Below are 16,127 nucleotides of genomic sequence, written 5' to 3' on the forward strand. Positions count from 1 at the left end.
TGCTCTCTATTGAAAAAGACAATGCCTATATAACTCATTGAACATGGAGAAGTCAAACTAGTGCATACCTCTAGGCTTCATGTCTAGTTATTAGTGTCTATGGTACTGGAAGGTATGTTTCATGCTACTAATAAAGCAAACTAAATACCAACCCAGTTATCAACCCTTTGATCTACAATGGCAATATACTTTAAATTCTCTGGTGCAATGATGGCACATCAATTTTGGGAGTACCCAAACACTATCTGATTAAATTAAAGATCCACTCCATAAAATGGAAATTATGGCCATGCTGCTGCGGTTTCTAAGAATCTGAGACTAGAAAGGCCATGGGCCTATGGGAAAACCAAATACTACTGTTCTCCTGAGAGATCATAGCAACACAATGACTCCTAATGACATTCTGCAATACCTTAGGGCATTTTCATGCTGAGCTATTATTAGAGATGCTTCCTCCTGAAGTACCTGGTACAATACACAGACTCTCAACTGGATAGTGTGCATAGTAAGAGACCTTGCAACATGTGTGTGTGTGTATATATATATATATATATATATATATGTGTATATATATATATATATATATATATATATATATATATGCCAGAGGAAATGAAGGGCATGAAAAGAAAAAAGATCTTATAAACACAACCGGACTGATGCACATATGAACTCAAGAGACTGTGATAGCATCCTCAGGTTATGCACAGGTCTGAGTCAGATGGGTTCCAGTGCTGAGAGGAAAGTAAAAAGAAGCTCCCACCCCTAGCCTAGAAGCTACGTCCAATCAATAACCACTTACAAATGAAAAATTACTTTTTTCAAGGAATTCTCACTGAATATACAAACCAGCCATAGGGTTAGGCCATCAGTAGATGGCCAATACAAAATGAACTCAATATTACTTTTGGAGATGTCTGATTGTTTATTTGGTTGGTTGGCTAGTTAGTTTTTGTGTCTCCTAATGCTTTGACTACGTTTTCTTTTTAATATTACAGTTATTTTGCTAATATATAATGGTTTTGATTTTGTTTGTATAAGATTTCTGTCAGAGACACAAAAGTTTGTATCACTGAGTATGCATGTTTTTTGTCCTTTTGCTTTGACTCTATTTTACCTGTTGTTTCTTTGTTTTGTGCTATTTCTTCTTTGTTTCATTTTATTTTATTTAGATATCTGTTTTTTTCTCTAATGAAAAGAAAGGATTTGGATGGGTGGAGAGGTTGGGAAGATCTTGGAAGAGTTAGGAAAGCAGAAACTGTAATTAGCATAAATTATATGAAAATAAATCCATTTTCAATAAAAAAGTAAAAAAAAGAGTGAAGAGAAGAAAGAGAAGGAAGAAGAGTTTGAGGAAAAGAAAGAAGTTGTGAGGGAGAATGAATTTAATCAGAATTGATTAGAATGGATGAAATCATATTTTAATGTATATATGTATGTGTTTCCGAATGAATAAACCTTTTTAAAAAATAATGATCAACCTCTAGTTAATTTTTATACAATTTACGTTATTTTTCATAAATAAAACTTGGGTTTTTAATCATTGTTTTTGTTTATAATGACATTTTATTATTATCTGAAACATCAAAGCATAATTTTTAATTACTGAAATCAATGTTTCAAACATTTAAAATTGAAATAAAAGGATACAATATTAGTTGAAGATAATTGAGGAATATATTAGAAATATCGAATTATGAATTATCCTGACTCACATTGTGACTTTCACATTAACATTGAATGAATCTTCACATTGCGCTAATTGAATAAACCCCAACAATTAAACAGAAGTAGATAAAAGAGAGATGAAACTACTTGTGGGTTTATAGAGATTTGTTTACTTTTATTTTATATTTTTATTTGTTTTGCTTGCATGTATGCACTGAGTACATGCAAGGTGTCCTTGGAGTCCAGAATAGGGTATTGGACTCCCAGGAACTGGACTTAAAGATGGTTGTGATCCATCATGTGGGTGCGGATCTAGAACCTGGGTTCTCTGGAAGAACATTCAGCATTATTAACTGCTGAAACCTCTCTTCAGTTCCACAACTATTTGTTTTATCTACTTGTAGCATTCATGAAAAATATGATACAGGGGCACAGTGAAGGAAAGCATTTTAGGCATTCCTGATATGTTCTAATATAGTTCAGTAGGTATAACCATAGACTCACATGCTCTGGTGTTAATAAATAGAAAACACCATGTATCTTTTGTTGATAAGTTTGTTATATAAATAATATAATAGTTTTATATTAATAAACCTGTTTTTGAAATTTAACTTACCAGTTATACACACTGTAAAATAAAGTTTCATAACAGAATGTTCTTTTTAAAAACTGTGCATTATAAGCCGGGCAGTGGTGGCGCACACCTTTAATCCCAGCACTGGGGAGGCAGAGGCAGGCGGATCTCTGTGAGTTCGAGGCCAGCCTGGTCTACAAGAGCTAGTTCCAGGACAGGCTCCAAAACCATACAGTAACCCTGTCTCGAAAAACCAAAAAAAAAACTGTGCATTATTAGTATGTGACCATGCTTTTGTGTGTGTGTGCATGTGTTTGTGGCTGAGTGTTTGAATATGTGCTATATAACACAAGGATGGAGGTCAGCGGTCAAAATTGTGGACTCAATTTTTATTCTGTCTACCTTTAATTGGGTCCAGGGGATTGAATTCATGTCACCAGGAATGTATAACAAGTAGTACTACTCCATGAGCCAGCTCACACACCCATATCCTTCTGTTCTAAATGATATACTTACTTGAAGATGATTTAGGCTTATCTAAACAGAAAAAAGCATGAGTGAGAATTTTCTATTATATATGCACATATATATATATAATGTTAACTATACTTTCTATTTTACTTTTATAAATGGGATAAATTAAGTATATATTAAAGTAAGTAAAAGAGTAATATTTCATAAGTCTTTAAAATATTTTCTAAAATGTTTTAATAGATCAGCTATAAAATTTGGGAGTGCTGAACTTCTTAGTTTTCTCTTCATCTGCAAAATTTTAACTTTTATTGGATAAGACAATAGGCATTTAAAATAATCTGAATGTCTACCTACTTATTATTGCCACAGAATAATGTTTCCACTGTCCTTTCTGGGAATGCATAAATATTCAATTAATAATTTGAATTCACAAGAATGTGATTGAAAAGTGATATAAAATTCAGGAAAATATACATTTGTATAGTACATGAAAATCTACACTTTATAAGTACATTTCCTCTTTATCCAATGAAGTATGCCTTCTGGAATTATTAATTAATTTATTATTCAGTCTTAAATATAAGCTTTCTTCATTCAAAAACAAATATTTCATTATAATTTGGCATAGTTTTGAATTGTGATTGAATATATAAAGAAAAGAAGACAAAAGATTATTTTTTTTTTCGGTTAGAACACTTTGTTACAGTACATAAGCCATACAAAGAACCTCATATCATGAAACTTAGTAATATTATAAAATTTGTAGAGCTAATTGTTACAGATTTTAATAAATATATTTCAAGAAAATATTTTTGCTGAAGTTCACAATCAGTCAAATTTAACAAGTGTAATTTTCAATAATATTTTTAAGCCATATAAAGGCATACCAAACAATGAGTATGATAAATGGCAGTAATAGCAATCTTGCTAAATAGCTAATATTATGGAAAGAATTTGTAAGTCATGAAAGCAAATTCAGTTTGCTAGCTTCTCTGTATTATGCAGCATGCTTTGACAATCTTTTTTATTACCTCTGAAACCACAGCTAGTGTCAGAGAAGACAGATTATAGTACAAAACACAAAGCTAAACAGTACTGATAAATAAAACGAAAAGTGCCTTCTTTTTTTTTTTTTTTTTTTTTTTTTTTAGTGCTCACATTTAATGAACATGATGAACAAAGACAGCATGGAAGCCAAAAAGGCCAAGAATACCTGTTGTCATAGACTGACGATCTTTTTCTTGAGGTTCGGCTTTTTCTAGAGGGGAAAATGAAGAATCACAGGAGATGTGAATATTTTTGGAGCAGGGAGTGTGACACATTTCATCTTGGCAGACGACCCTCACTTGCACAGGAAGCATATTCCTAAAGCCATTTCTCTGCAACTTGTAACACAGAGAGTCTATTACCAAAGAATATATTATAAACAGGGTTAGATTCATTGTCAAGTGACCCTGAAAATGTGCTCTCCCAACACCTAAGGGCAGTGCCAGGTGTTCAGTCTCTTGTTGTCCTGTGACTTAAAAAGGAAAGAGATGCAACATGTCAAATAAAACAATTTGAAGAAGCTGCTTTGTTAGTGAAGGTGTCCCTGTCTTGTGGCAAAGGGCAGTCTTTTCCTCCTCCTCTGACATTGCTGCCTCCAAGTTTCCTTCTTCCCATGTCAGAAACAATTTAATTCTGGACATTGACTCTCGTCTTACTTAAAATTCATGATAGGTATGCCTTACCCTACAGTGTACCACAATTCATACCCTACACATCACCTACCCTCCAGATCCAGCCAGAAGCATCAATGCTTAAACCCAACCGGTTCCAGGATGTGGCAAATGGAAACCAAATTGGTGAGCAACAAACACCTTTCTAAGCCCTCTCAAAATATCCCAAGAAACAATTATTTTTAAAAACTATCTCTTTCCCACCAAACGCAGTGTTTTAAAGTCCCACATGGTGGTATTTTAAAGGGAAGTGGGTTTATTTGGAAACTGAGCAAAAACTAGAGCGGGACACACTAATGACCTCCAGAGCTGTATTGGGGTGGTCCCAGTATGTGTCTGTCTTTCCTTTCCTTTGCTCTTTCCCTTAGAAATTCTCTTTAACTACTGATATTTTTCTTCAACATCACATACCAGCCATTGAAGTAAATAGAAATATGTGAGAAGTGAAACCACCTGAGAATAAATTGTGAACTAAACTTGAAATCTCTCCAGAATAGAGTTCCATTAACTGTATTTACCTGAATGGTAAATGCTATAAACTTGTACAAAATAACAAGTAGACACCAACATTCCAATATAAAATAAAATGAGAACATTACAAAAGTTAAATAAAATAACAATTATAGCATAGATACACACACACACAAAAACACACACACCCATCTGAAATACCTGTCAAGTGTTAGTGTACCTTTTTGTCAAGTGTAAATTTGCATTCTAATTAGGCTCCGTAAATCTACACTCCATCTCCTGAACCACCAATATGACATCCTTTCTTCTTGTTCACAGTTGTCTTTAGATCTTATCATTTAATTTTTACTCAGTGGTTAAACAGATTGTGTTCTACAAAGATATCTCCCTGCAGAAGCAGAATGATAATTTTGACACATTATTAGACTTATTTCACTTCTGTGAACAAGGGTTTTTTTTTAATGTTCACAACCTCCTGAATCCATCAGCATTTCTTGAAGAATTCATCATTAAAATCTATGTATAAGGAAATGATCTTTGCAGTTCAACTCAAGGAAATTTTACAGTTTTACCATCTGAGTAGATAAGTGGCAAATGTTTATAAATTTTTGGTTTTCTAAATACCAAATCTGTAAGGTAGCTTGAAAATAAAATTTAATACTAAGTATTGTTAATAGCATAATTACTCATTTAATTTCCCCTTGCTATAAACTATGTAAATTTACATGATTTGCTACCTACTTTTTGTTGTTGGTATTTAATTACCTGTATGGACTTACCTTTTTAATATTAATAATACTTATAGACCTTCCAGACATTTCTTCCACACAAATATCATGAATCATTAATTAATATTGAACCACAAGGAGTTAAATCAAAGCCATGAAATAACATCAATTTATCACATGTAGAAATTTAGTTATAGTCTATACTAAAAACAAATAAAAATGAGCAAATTGTTAAAATTGAAGTTAGTAGGCTATTTTATTTGATGATTAAGGGCTTCACTTTGGAGGACAAGGCAAAATAGACAGCACACTGATGAGTACTAGCCACAGAAAAAATAGAAAAATATTTCATTCATACCCATATGTATTTGTTCTTGGCTCAGATTATTTTCTCAGCTTAAAGCAAGCCTGCTTTTTTTTCCTGAGCACTATTATGTTAAAATAACAAATATAATTATGCATATTGCTTAGTGAAAAGCTGACTAAAGATATGAAATGCACATAAATTTACAACAATCTCTGTATTTGGAATACAAATATGCCAAGATAGTTTTTTATATCTTTAAATATCAACAATGGGCTGAGGTACTCCAGGCTTGAAGGATGTCTCAATATGGCACTATGAAGATTAAAGGAACATTTATTGGTGTTAAAAATTAACTCAATGGATGAAGAAAGAGAAAAATGGTCATATTTAATAAAGTGAAGTTGTCTTGGGATAGCCTATAATTTGTATGAGTTATTTTCCCTTGAATACTATTTTATTTCACAAAATATTTTAATCTTATTATCTCAGTTCAAAAAAAAAGAATGCTTCATAGATTGTTTGTGTTAGAAAAATTAAGCGCAATAAAATGTGGATCACTGAATAATCAAAGAGATGAGATTTCATCTAAGAGTCAAAGAAAGAGGGTAAGAGGGTCAAGACATCAGCTTAGAGCAAGACTCAAAAGTTTCCTTTGTCTTCTTGGGAAAGTCTCCAAAATTGAAGAGTGTGAATCCTTTTTCCTACCCATGAAATGATGGAGGTGTGTTCTACTGATCTTAAGGCAAATCTTTAAATAAACATAAACACACAACTCTTTGAGGAATGAACAGAATCATATGAGCTAATTTATAAGCAGACAAAGCTTCAAATTCTGTGATTTTAATTTATTTTAAAATTGTATTGTTGTTTGTGCTTATTCTTACTCTGTGTGTATCTCACTTGCATATGCACACATAGACTCTTTCACACACACATATACATAAAAACTGAGAAATAGAAATAAAGATAGATAGATGATAGATAGATGGATGGATAGATAGATAGATAGACAGATGATTGAAAGATGATAGATAGAGATCAGATGTTCAGATGTCTCCATTGTGAAGATCAGAGAACAACTTTGGAAGCCAATTCTCTCATTTTATGGGATTTGTGAATTAAGTTTAGGACATCTCACTTGTATACCAAGAATGTTTACTTGTTGGTTATCTCGCTTATCTAGATTTCTGCAATTTTAAGATTTGAGAAAATGTGATTTGACAATAAGATGAAAGATCAAATCAGAATACATGATGTTTAATATTTTAAATTGATCTCCTAAGAAATTATATATAATTTTGCCAATTACACTCTAAAAAATCACTTTAGTTTCTACTACCTCCAATGAAAATTATTTAGAAATTATCCACAATAACTCATAATTTTACAATTTATGGCTTTAAATGTATACATGACTCACCCACGATAATTTAGACTTACAAGAACTGAAAAATGACAAAACCAAAAGACATGCTAACATGTAAGGGAGGGAATCAATGGGGTTTCCACCCTAAAGTTAGAACTATTGGCGACTAATAAACTCTGAAAGGAGAATTAGTCTCTCTCAGTGATGAGCCTCCTATTGGCTATCCCATATCAAGCTATCAGCCCTAAATAAGCAACATTTAATAAAGTAAGCAGGTTGTATTTATCAATTTATGCATACATATGTTTGTGTGAAACAATAATAAAGGAAAATAGACCATGGATATGAAAGGTAAGGGGCACAGCAGAGGTAGGAGGAAGCGCAGGGATAGAGGAAATAATGCGATTACATTTTAATTAATTTTTAATTAAAAATTGTACATGCTTAATGCATACTTGTGCATATCTATGTGCACAAAACTGATCTAGAAAAGATTATAAAGGAATTTCTTTACCTGTCTTCTCTGCTGTGATAGCTTTTACCTGCTTGAGAACTTTTTGTTCTGTGGTAAGAAAAAGGATTAATACAAACAGAAGTTTCCAACATAGCAGTAAAACTCAATCAAGTATTCCAGCCTTCATAGTTTGTGTTTGTTTAGATAAAAAATTAAAAAAGTTAGATTTTCAATGAAACAGCTAATTACAAGTTCTTTTAGATTGAATGAAACCACAAGGAGAATGTCCCGGAAGAGGTCTATCTGCCCAGTAACTCTCTTGGTGAATTTTGGCAAACTTAATTTGTCTCTGATCCTGTGCATATTAACCTTTCCCTAAAGGACAATGCTTAGAAGACTGTATTGTCCAGGATTAAAGGACAACATTTGGAAGACTGTCTTGTTGGAAAAGACAAGTTGGAAAAGGTAAGTCCCCATGCGGGGTCCATTTATCTGGGGGCTGAGTGGGATTCTGTTTGCAGTAAGCCCAGGTCTGTTGGGCAGGGGAAGCAGGCTGCCTACTTGAACCCTACTGTTACACTCTCTGTTCAGCCTATGTTTGAAGGATGACTAAGAAATGCTCTCTAGAAGCTGATTGCTTAAGGCATGTGTTACTACAAGTGGCTTTGGATCTGACTCTTCCTTTTGATATAGATAGAACAGTGGGAGACATTGGATGCCACAGTTTGGGAAATACCTGGTGTAGCATGAGGAACGACTTGCTCTGGTTTGGAATTGCCCTGTTCTGAAAGTCATAAAAATGATATGTCAGACATTTTAAAGTTTTCTAGTATGGCACACAACGAATATTCTGTATGACTTGGGCCAATGGCTTTTAAAATTGAAAATAGCAATTATTCCAATAAGGAGAATTATTTTGAAACTTCTGGGCTATCCCATTTCATATCAAAATGCTGAAGGATTTGTTTTGAGAAAAACAGTACATGCATACAAAACCTTTTCTTTACATAACACCTGTAATTTTCAAATCACAGGCTTTTTCAAAGTATAAATGTAGAAGCATAGATTAAAGTTTACAGTTCTGGAAATGGAAAATGCTCTTTAAAAAGATTATATAAGAGCATTACAGAAGAAGCAGATATACATACTGTGTGTTTGAGCTTTGTCAGGTGGAGCTGAAAGAATAAAATTTTAATAAATTATCTGACAAATACAATGTTTTAAAACAACTAATATTAAGTTTTAAGTGGTATTAAGTATAACTAGCTTTAAAAGTCTCTTAATTTTTAATGCTGTACCAGTGATGTGTTTCAACAGTTATGTATTGGTTCATCAGGTTTGGACTTGCCACCAAACCTTGTTGATGACTTAAACTTCCTCCCCAAAACTCACAATGTAGAAAAAATAAGCCTATTTCCAGAAGTTAGCCTCTGATCTCAATTTCCACACCTTGGCATGAGTATATGCACACCACACACACACACACACACACACACACACACACACATACACACACACAACCAATGTAAAGAATTACTTGTAATTTTAAAATTAACACACTTTCTGGTAAAATGTGCTCACCTCTAATAAGCAAAAGACATGAGAAAAATCATAAAAAGGTATATAGACATTTATGTCTGATGTATGCACCCATAATATTATTTACAAGAGCCTCCAGATACAAGTTATGATTTATAGCTGCTGCATAAATTCTCATGAGGAGTGGAGGGGGATGGCTACACTGTACATGAAGCTAGATTTAGATTCTTAGATTAGTTGATAAATAAAGATTTTGCTACATCATTTCTCATAATAAAGGATGGCTTCCATAGAGCTTGAGGGCTTTCACAAACTTGCCTCAGGTCAGCAACCAGTTGGTACCAAACAAGGATTTAATCCTGACAGTATAAACTAAACGAGGTCATCTTGTTTTTCAGGTCAACCTCAGCTGTTAATAAAATGATACAGTTAGTCTGGGATGGTTTCTTAAGAAAATTACTCAGGGGAGTTGTAAAAAATGAGACAGGGTGCAGAATTTTAGCTCCAACATTTGTTAGCTTGAAAATACTGAAAAGCTACTTGTATGAATTTGGCCTTTTGAACCATCTCCAAAACTATTGCATAAGGATAGCACTTGCTGTGCTGTGTGCTTCCCTAATGAATAAAGTAAGAGTGGAGTGTCCATTTGTACTTCATAGGTGTCCTCTTGAGTACTAGCCATTGCTCTCCTCATTCCCAAAGATCCCATGACTTTGTGTTTGTGACTCTAGTAATAATTGATATAAATAAAGACAAAAAACAGATATGATCACACCTGATATCAAAACACTCAGAAGAATACATTCTAAATCTTGGAGTCATTTCTAAGTTAAGTAAAAATTAGTGAGACAACAAAGATGACCCTAAGAGAGACATACATAAATCTAATCTACATGATAAATAGAAATAAACAAGATCTCCTGAGAAAATTGGGAGCATGGGGATCATGGGAGAAGGCATAAGGGGAGGGCTGGGAAGGTAGGGGAGCAGAGAAAAATACATGGCTAAATATAAACAATTAAAAAAGGTAGTGGTCCTCAACCAGTGGGTCATTGACCCCTTTGGGTGGGGTCACATATCAGATATTTGCATATCATACATTTACATGATGATGAATAGCAGTAATACATTACAATTATTAAGTAGCAATAAAATAATTTTATGTTGGAGTCACTGCAACATGAAGAACTGTATTAATGGGTTATGGCATTAGGAAGGTTGAGAATCACTGATATAAAGCCATATTCTAGCCATATCTCACAAAATAGAAATCTGAATTTTACTAGAGTATTATGAAATATTATTAGACAATAGAAAGGGGGAAATCACAAGTAACTGAGAGACTGTGGAAATTCTGTTGGTAGTCAGTGAAAATTTCAGTTTTAGCATGTGGGAGGTATGACTTCTCATACTATTAACAATATTGTTACCTGGTTTTGCTTCCTTTTGAATTTGTGGCTCTGAAAGGAGAAAAAAAAACAAAAAAATTGACTTTAATGGAATAAACTAAAGCACAAATTTATCATTAAAAATATGTTGTGTTTATCTCCATAGACAGTGAAGAATTTTGCTAATTATTATTCCAGATCTTTGGTGCATTGTTAAGGAATGATTATTGAACACAGTAGATAGACTCCCACTATCTACTTGTCTGTCATTATGGTGTTTTTTAAAAGTATGTCTCAGGTGAACAGGTAGTTGAAAGTTTATTTAAACCTAAACTGTCTTCTTGGTTTCAAACTGCTTGTAAAAAGTAGTTCTAAACTAATATTAGATAAATCATTTCAACCACAAAATTAGAAGAGGTTGTCTGAAATGAATCTAATTGATATCTGTTTAATTTGGGAATTTAGACATATACTATTATGGCTTGAATGTATGCCTCCCAAATAGGTTGAGTCCTCAGCATCAATACCTGCAAAGTGACTTTATTTGGAAATTGGGTTAGTACAGGTGTAATGATTTAAGATGAGATGACACCTTGTTAGGATTGGGTGGCTCCTCATAAGAGGCAGAGAGGGAGAGGATGGACATGTGACAATGGAAGCAGAGATTGAAGTGATGATGAATTTAAATCTTAGGGAATATATGAATTAATTGTAACCACCAAAACTTAGATGAGCTAAGGAAGACATTTTGGTTAAGCTTGGAAAAGGAGTGTCATTCATCCTGTACAGTTGTGGTGGAACACACATGTTGTTTTAAGAAACAGCTTGGAGTACATTATTCCTTTCATAGAAACTCATAGATTGTATTGATATGTGAAATATTGCTATCACAAATGCAAATATGGGTGTAGACTGTGAATAACACAGTGGGGAGATATTGGAAAATTTGTGAAATGCATGAAAAGAGCCTGGATTCACTTGAAGAGATTACTATTTACATGGAACAGACACTAAAGACTGTTCTGAAGAAGTTAAGAAGGAAAGAGAATGAGATCAATCATGGCCTAATATACATCTACCACCCCATCAAGTTCAGAAGACTGAACAGAAACAGAGAGAATATTCTGAAGACTTGAAATTATCCAGGATTGAGAACTTGTTTACTTATAACATCCTTATTTTTACTTTTAAACTTTCCCCTTGGAATAAGAATGTGCACCTAATGGCTGTCTCACCGCTTTGTTTGTAATCAGATCATTCACTATGGACTCACAGGTAGAGAATATTTTCATCACATTATTCCACCCAAAGCTGATGTAGATCACCTAGAAATGGCATCAATATCTGGAATTGTTAGGTGTTTAACACATGGGATTAGTAGTAGATGTTGTAGTAATTAATATTAGACAATGTAGGTATGGTATCAGTGTATTTTGCACATAGGAAAGACATAAATTTTGGCAGGATAAAGTACAGATTTGAATGGAATACAGTATTTACTCCAAAAAGTATGTCCAAGTCCTTATCTGCAGGATCTCAGAATAATAGCCTATTGGAAATATGCTTCTTGCAGATGTAACTACTTAGGATGTAACAAAAGAGGTGGAGGTAGGTACCTCATCCACTGTGACTGGAGTTCTTAAGAGAAAACTCACTAAAACAAAACATGCTCATGGAAAAGATGGCCATGTAACCATGGAGACAGAAAGTAAGAGTAGTCTGTGCGCAAGAAAGGCACAGCTAGAATGCTGGTAAGCGTTAGCAGTCAAGAAAGGCAAGGATGGATTCTTTGTGGGTTTCAAAAAAAGACGTGGCTCAGCCAACTCATTGATTTTGGATTTGTAGCCTCCGGTAGCTGAAGGAATAAACATATATTATGAAGTCATCAGTTTTATTGAGCTCTATTCTACAGCACTAATATATTCATCAGCCATGAATCCAAATTTTAACAATTTTCACAGTTGTATGCTGTGAGTTCTTTTGAAAACGTTTCTGCTGCATACTTCCTGTTACAGAATTGACTGTCTAAGTCAGGAGGGTGGAAAGAGAAGTATGATGACAAATTTACCTGACAGGGATCTGTGTTCGTGAAATTTAGAGATGTGGATTGGCAAGAGTCAAGACAGGGGCCAATTGCTTTGTTTGAACCATAGAAACTTCTTGTAGTGTTTATATATACATACCATGTTTTTTTAGAAGTTGATATCTTAGATGAATTTAGAAAAAGCTTTGTTGTTTTATTTTTTCCTTCAATGAATAAATATTACATATTTGTAATTTTCAAGGTACATTTATGAGGTATAAATGGATACCTCAGGACTGCAACAATGTCAGAAGTATAGGTTCTCTTTAAAAATCAGTAGCATAGCAATCTTTCTATAAAGGCCTGCTGTTTTATTATTTTTATTTAAATGATTACTTATTTAATTACTTATTTATTTGTGTGGGGTGGCAATTGCTTGAATGACTGAGAAGTGGTGGAAGGAAAACGGGTCAGGAGGGAAGGATTATACAGAAACCACAATTGACCAGAATTTTACTTTATGTATGAGAATGTAGCTTCCCATAACATTTCAAAGAGATATGCTATTCATTATAAATATGGGATACATGTATGAATTTGTACATTCAAATACATACCTGACTTCTCTTCCTTTTTCACTTGCAGCTCTAAAAAATTAAATTATGATAATCAATATAATTGATCTCTTTTGTACACATGCATTTCTATTTTATAGTATCAATTATATTTTAATAAGAAACAGGCAAAGGACATTCCTTTCCAAACAAAACAATTTTTTTTAACAAAAAAATGTAAACACCAACTAAAACTCTTAGTGACAGTGTCAAGGATGGCTATATTTCCAGTGAATCAAAAATAAAGCAAAAGGAAAATTTCAGCATAGTATATATAGTTGGAGTCTATGCACAATGTATAGACAAAACTGTGAAGCAACAAGCTTTCACTTGAATATTTGAAATGGGCAAAGATGAATCTGTAAAAAAAACTTGCATCTAATATCTGTGGTTTTCTGCTAATTTATTCATTCATTAAGCATGCACATAACATACGTGGTGGTATGGGCTTCGCATCTTTGCCTGTGAAACATTGAAAGAAATTAAAGATGTCAGTCATGAAATGCTTATTGAATTGTTATCATTCGATATCATAGAATTTAGATGTATTTAAAAATAAAAACCAAATATAGATTTCAGCTACTCCTCTTTACTGAACATGTATAACATTTTTATTTATTGCTCATGATAAAGATGCTAATGGTGATTCATTTTAATTACAGAATTTTAGTGTGATTGCATTCATTGGTAAAGTTAGGATGCTCACCAATTCTTGTGCAGCATAACTTTGTCTATAAACTTAAGTACACACATTTAATTTTGACACCTATCAATTTTAGCTCATCATTGTGCTAGACGAATAATTGAAAGATTTTATAATTTTATTAGAATTATTAATATTATCTACTGAATTGGAAGCTCTGACTGAGTACAGACACATTTTTCCCAGCCTGAGCAGATAGTGCTGGGATTTACAATCTTCTGTAGAAAGTTGGGTAGTCTGAACCTCATGTTTTAGGTGATTATGTTCCACACATCTATAGTTTTAATAAAACATATTTTGGAGGAATATGTTAAATTATTAATGAAGCAATTTTATGCTCCATATTGATCTCAGACTTTCTAATCAGCTTCAAAATGATAAACACAGAAGTTATTCTACAGTGCCCAAGGCTCATTTTTTTTATTGAATTGTTTAAAATTTGAATTTAAAGTAAAAAAGGGAAAGTTCCATGTACAAGTAGAAAACAAATGTTCAGGAATTTATTTACCATACTCATAATTTGAATGATTACTTTTACTTGATTTAAAGAAAGAAAACAAGTTGGTTATCTCCAAAATTGGGGGATTATAATACTAAATTTTAAGATGATTTAGACAGTTATAGCACAATTACAGACTCATAAAATTCCTGACTATAATATCCTTTTATGCAAATAAAACATGTGGAGATTTTTCTCTGGCAGAATTGCTTGAGGAATCTTATATAAAGTATCATTAAATAAGTTAATTAACATTAAGTAAGAGATAATGGCTTAATATAAAATGAGTGGAATCTTAAAAATTTTATAGTACATAGTAAGAAATTTAAGATTAGATTGCAATCAATTATTTTGGTCTATAAAATAAAAACACCTGTTTGTGAATCGTCCAGGTTTCGTCAAGTGTTTGTGTGTTCATTGAGAAGCCTTATCAGGTCTGTGTCCAATTGTAAGGAATTCCAACTACAGTTCCCAGAGCAACCTCATTGTCTAGGAAACAGTCCTCACCCCACATCTGACATCTACTCCATAATAAACCTTTTTTTTTTGTTTGTTTGGTTGGTTGGTGTTTCAAGACAGGGATCTCTGTGTAACAACTCTGGCTGTCTAAAAACTTGCTTTGTAGACCAGGCTGGCCTCGAACTGCCTGCCTCTGCCTCCTGAGTGCTGTGGTTAAAGATGTGTGCCACCACTGCATGAATCATAAGAAACTTTTGAGATGTGCCCCAAAATTTGTCATTGAGGAGCTTTCTCATACGATTCTGAGGACCACTTAGATTGCAAACAGTTATACCAAAGAGGTTTTAACAGCATATGTGCTGGGTCTTGATATACTATGTCTTGATAGACGTATATGGCTGCACATTTGTAATTTGTTATTAATGACTGGTCTGAGCACATTGAAAGAGAACAAGGATGCCCTGATGAAGAAATCTCACCAGTAAATTGTAGTATCACATATGCCATTTATAGCCCTGATTTGATAAACTCACATATTCAGTTAAGATAACATTGATTGAGTCTAAATCTAAAAAAATATAAGAGAAGTCACAGATGAAAAAAAAAGGTTATCTTTTTATGATTATTACACACACAAACACAAATGTATATGTATAGTCTAAGTGGATACATTAGATAAAGTTAATGTTTAGGCAATAATGTAAATGAAATATGTAAAACATTTACTGGAGAAAAATCTGTAAGGCAGTAGTTCTCCAGCAATAGTAATATATTTGAAAGGAAGTTTGGGAATTGCTATTGTGTTTTGACAGTTTTACAGCTGAGGAGGAATTTTAATTTCTTTTTTTTTTTTTCTTGTCAGTTGTTTTCGGACCTTTGGGTGTTACCAGAACTAGTACATGTAAGTTCCAGTTCAATTTATCCAAGCATTGTATTTGAAATGGGTTCAGTCTCCATCAACAGTATTTTCCTTTCAAGTCCAGAAATCAACCAAGGACAATGGCAATAGCTTCTATTGTTTAGGAAGTCTCTTGAACTCCCTTGACCAAACTCAAATGAGGTTTCTCGTGTTTACCACCTGAGATTTTGCTAAATCGTTTATTGCTCTTGTGTGGAACATTATCACCTCAAGTAGCCTAACT

At 33.2% G+C, this 16,127-nt stretch overlaps 1 protein-coding gene across 1 annotated transcript in view; it reads right to left on the reverse strand.

Moving 5' to 3' along the window:
* Trdn (triadin) overlaps positions 1-16,127 on the reverse strand; it is a 285,314-nt gene that overhangs the window by 28,145 nt on the left and 241,042 nt on the right. Inside the window, exons 23-27 of the mRNA XM_050137969.1 lie at positions 13,328-13,357; positions 10,730-10,759; positions 8,497-8,544; positions 7,821-7,868; positions 3,930-3,974 (exon numbers count right to left, since the gene is read on the reverse strand). Coding sequence (XP_049993926.1) covers positions 3,930-3,974; positions 7,821-7,868; positions 8,497-8,544; positions 10,730-10,759; positions 13,328-13,357 — 201 coding nt within the window. The remainder of the gene's footprint in view (positions 1-3,929; positions 3,975-7,820; positions 7,869-8,496; positions 8,545-10,729; positions 10,760-13,327; positions 13,358-16,127) is intronic.

The sequence above is a fragment of the Alexandromys fortis genome, unplaced genomic scaffold (assembly GCF_014885135.2).
Source record: "Alexandromys fortis isolate MF-2015 unplaced genomic scaffold, M_Fortis_MF-2015_v1.1 scaffold_14, whole genome shotgun sequence".
Classification (NCBI taxonomy): Eukaryota; Metazoa; Chordata; class Mammalia; order Rodentia; family Cricetidae; genus Alexandromys; species Alexandromys fortis.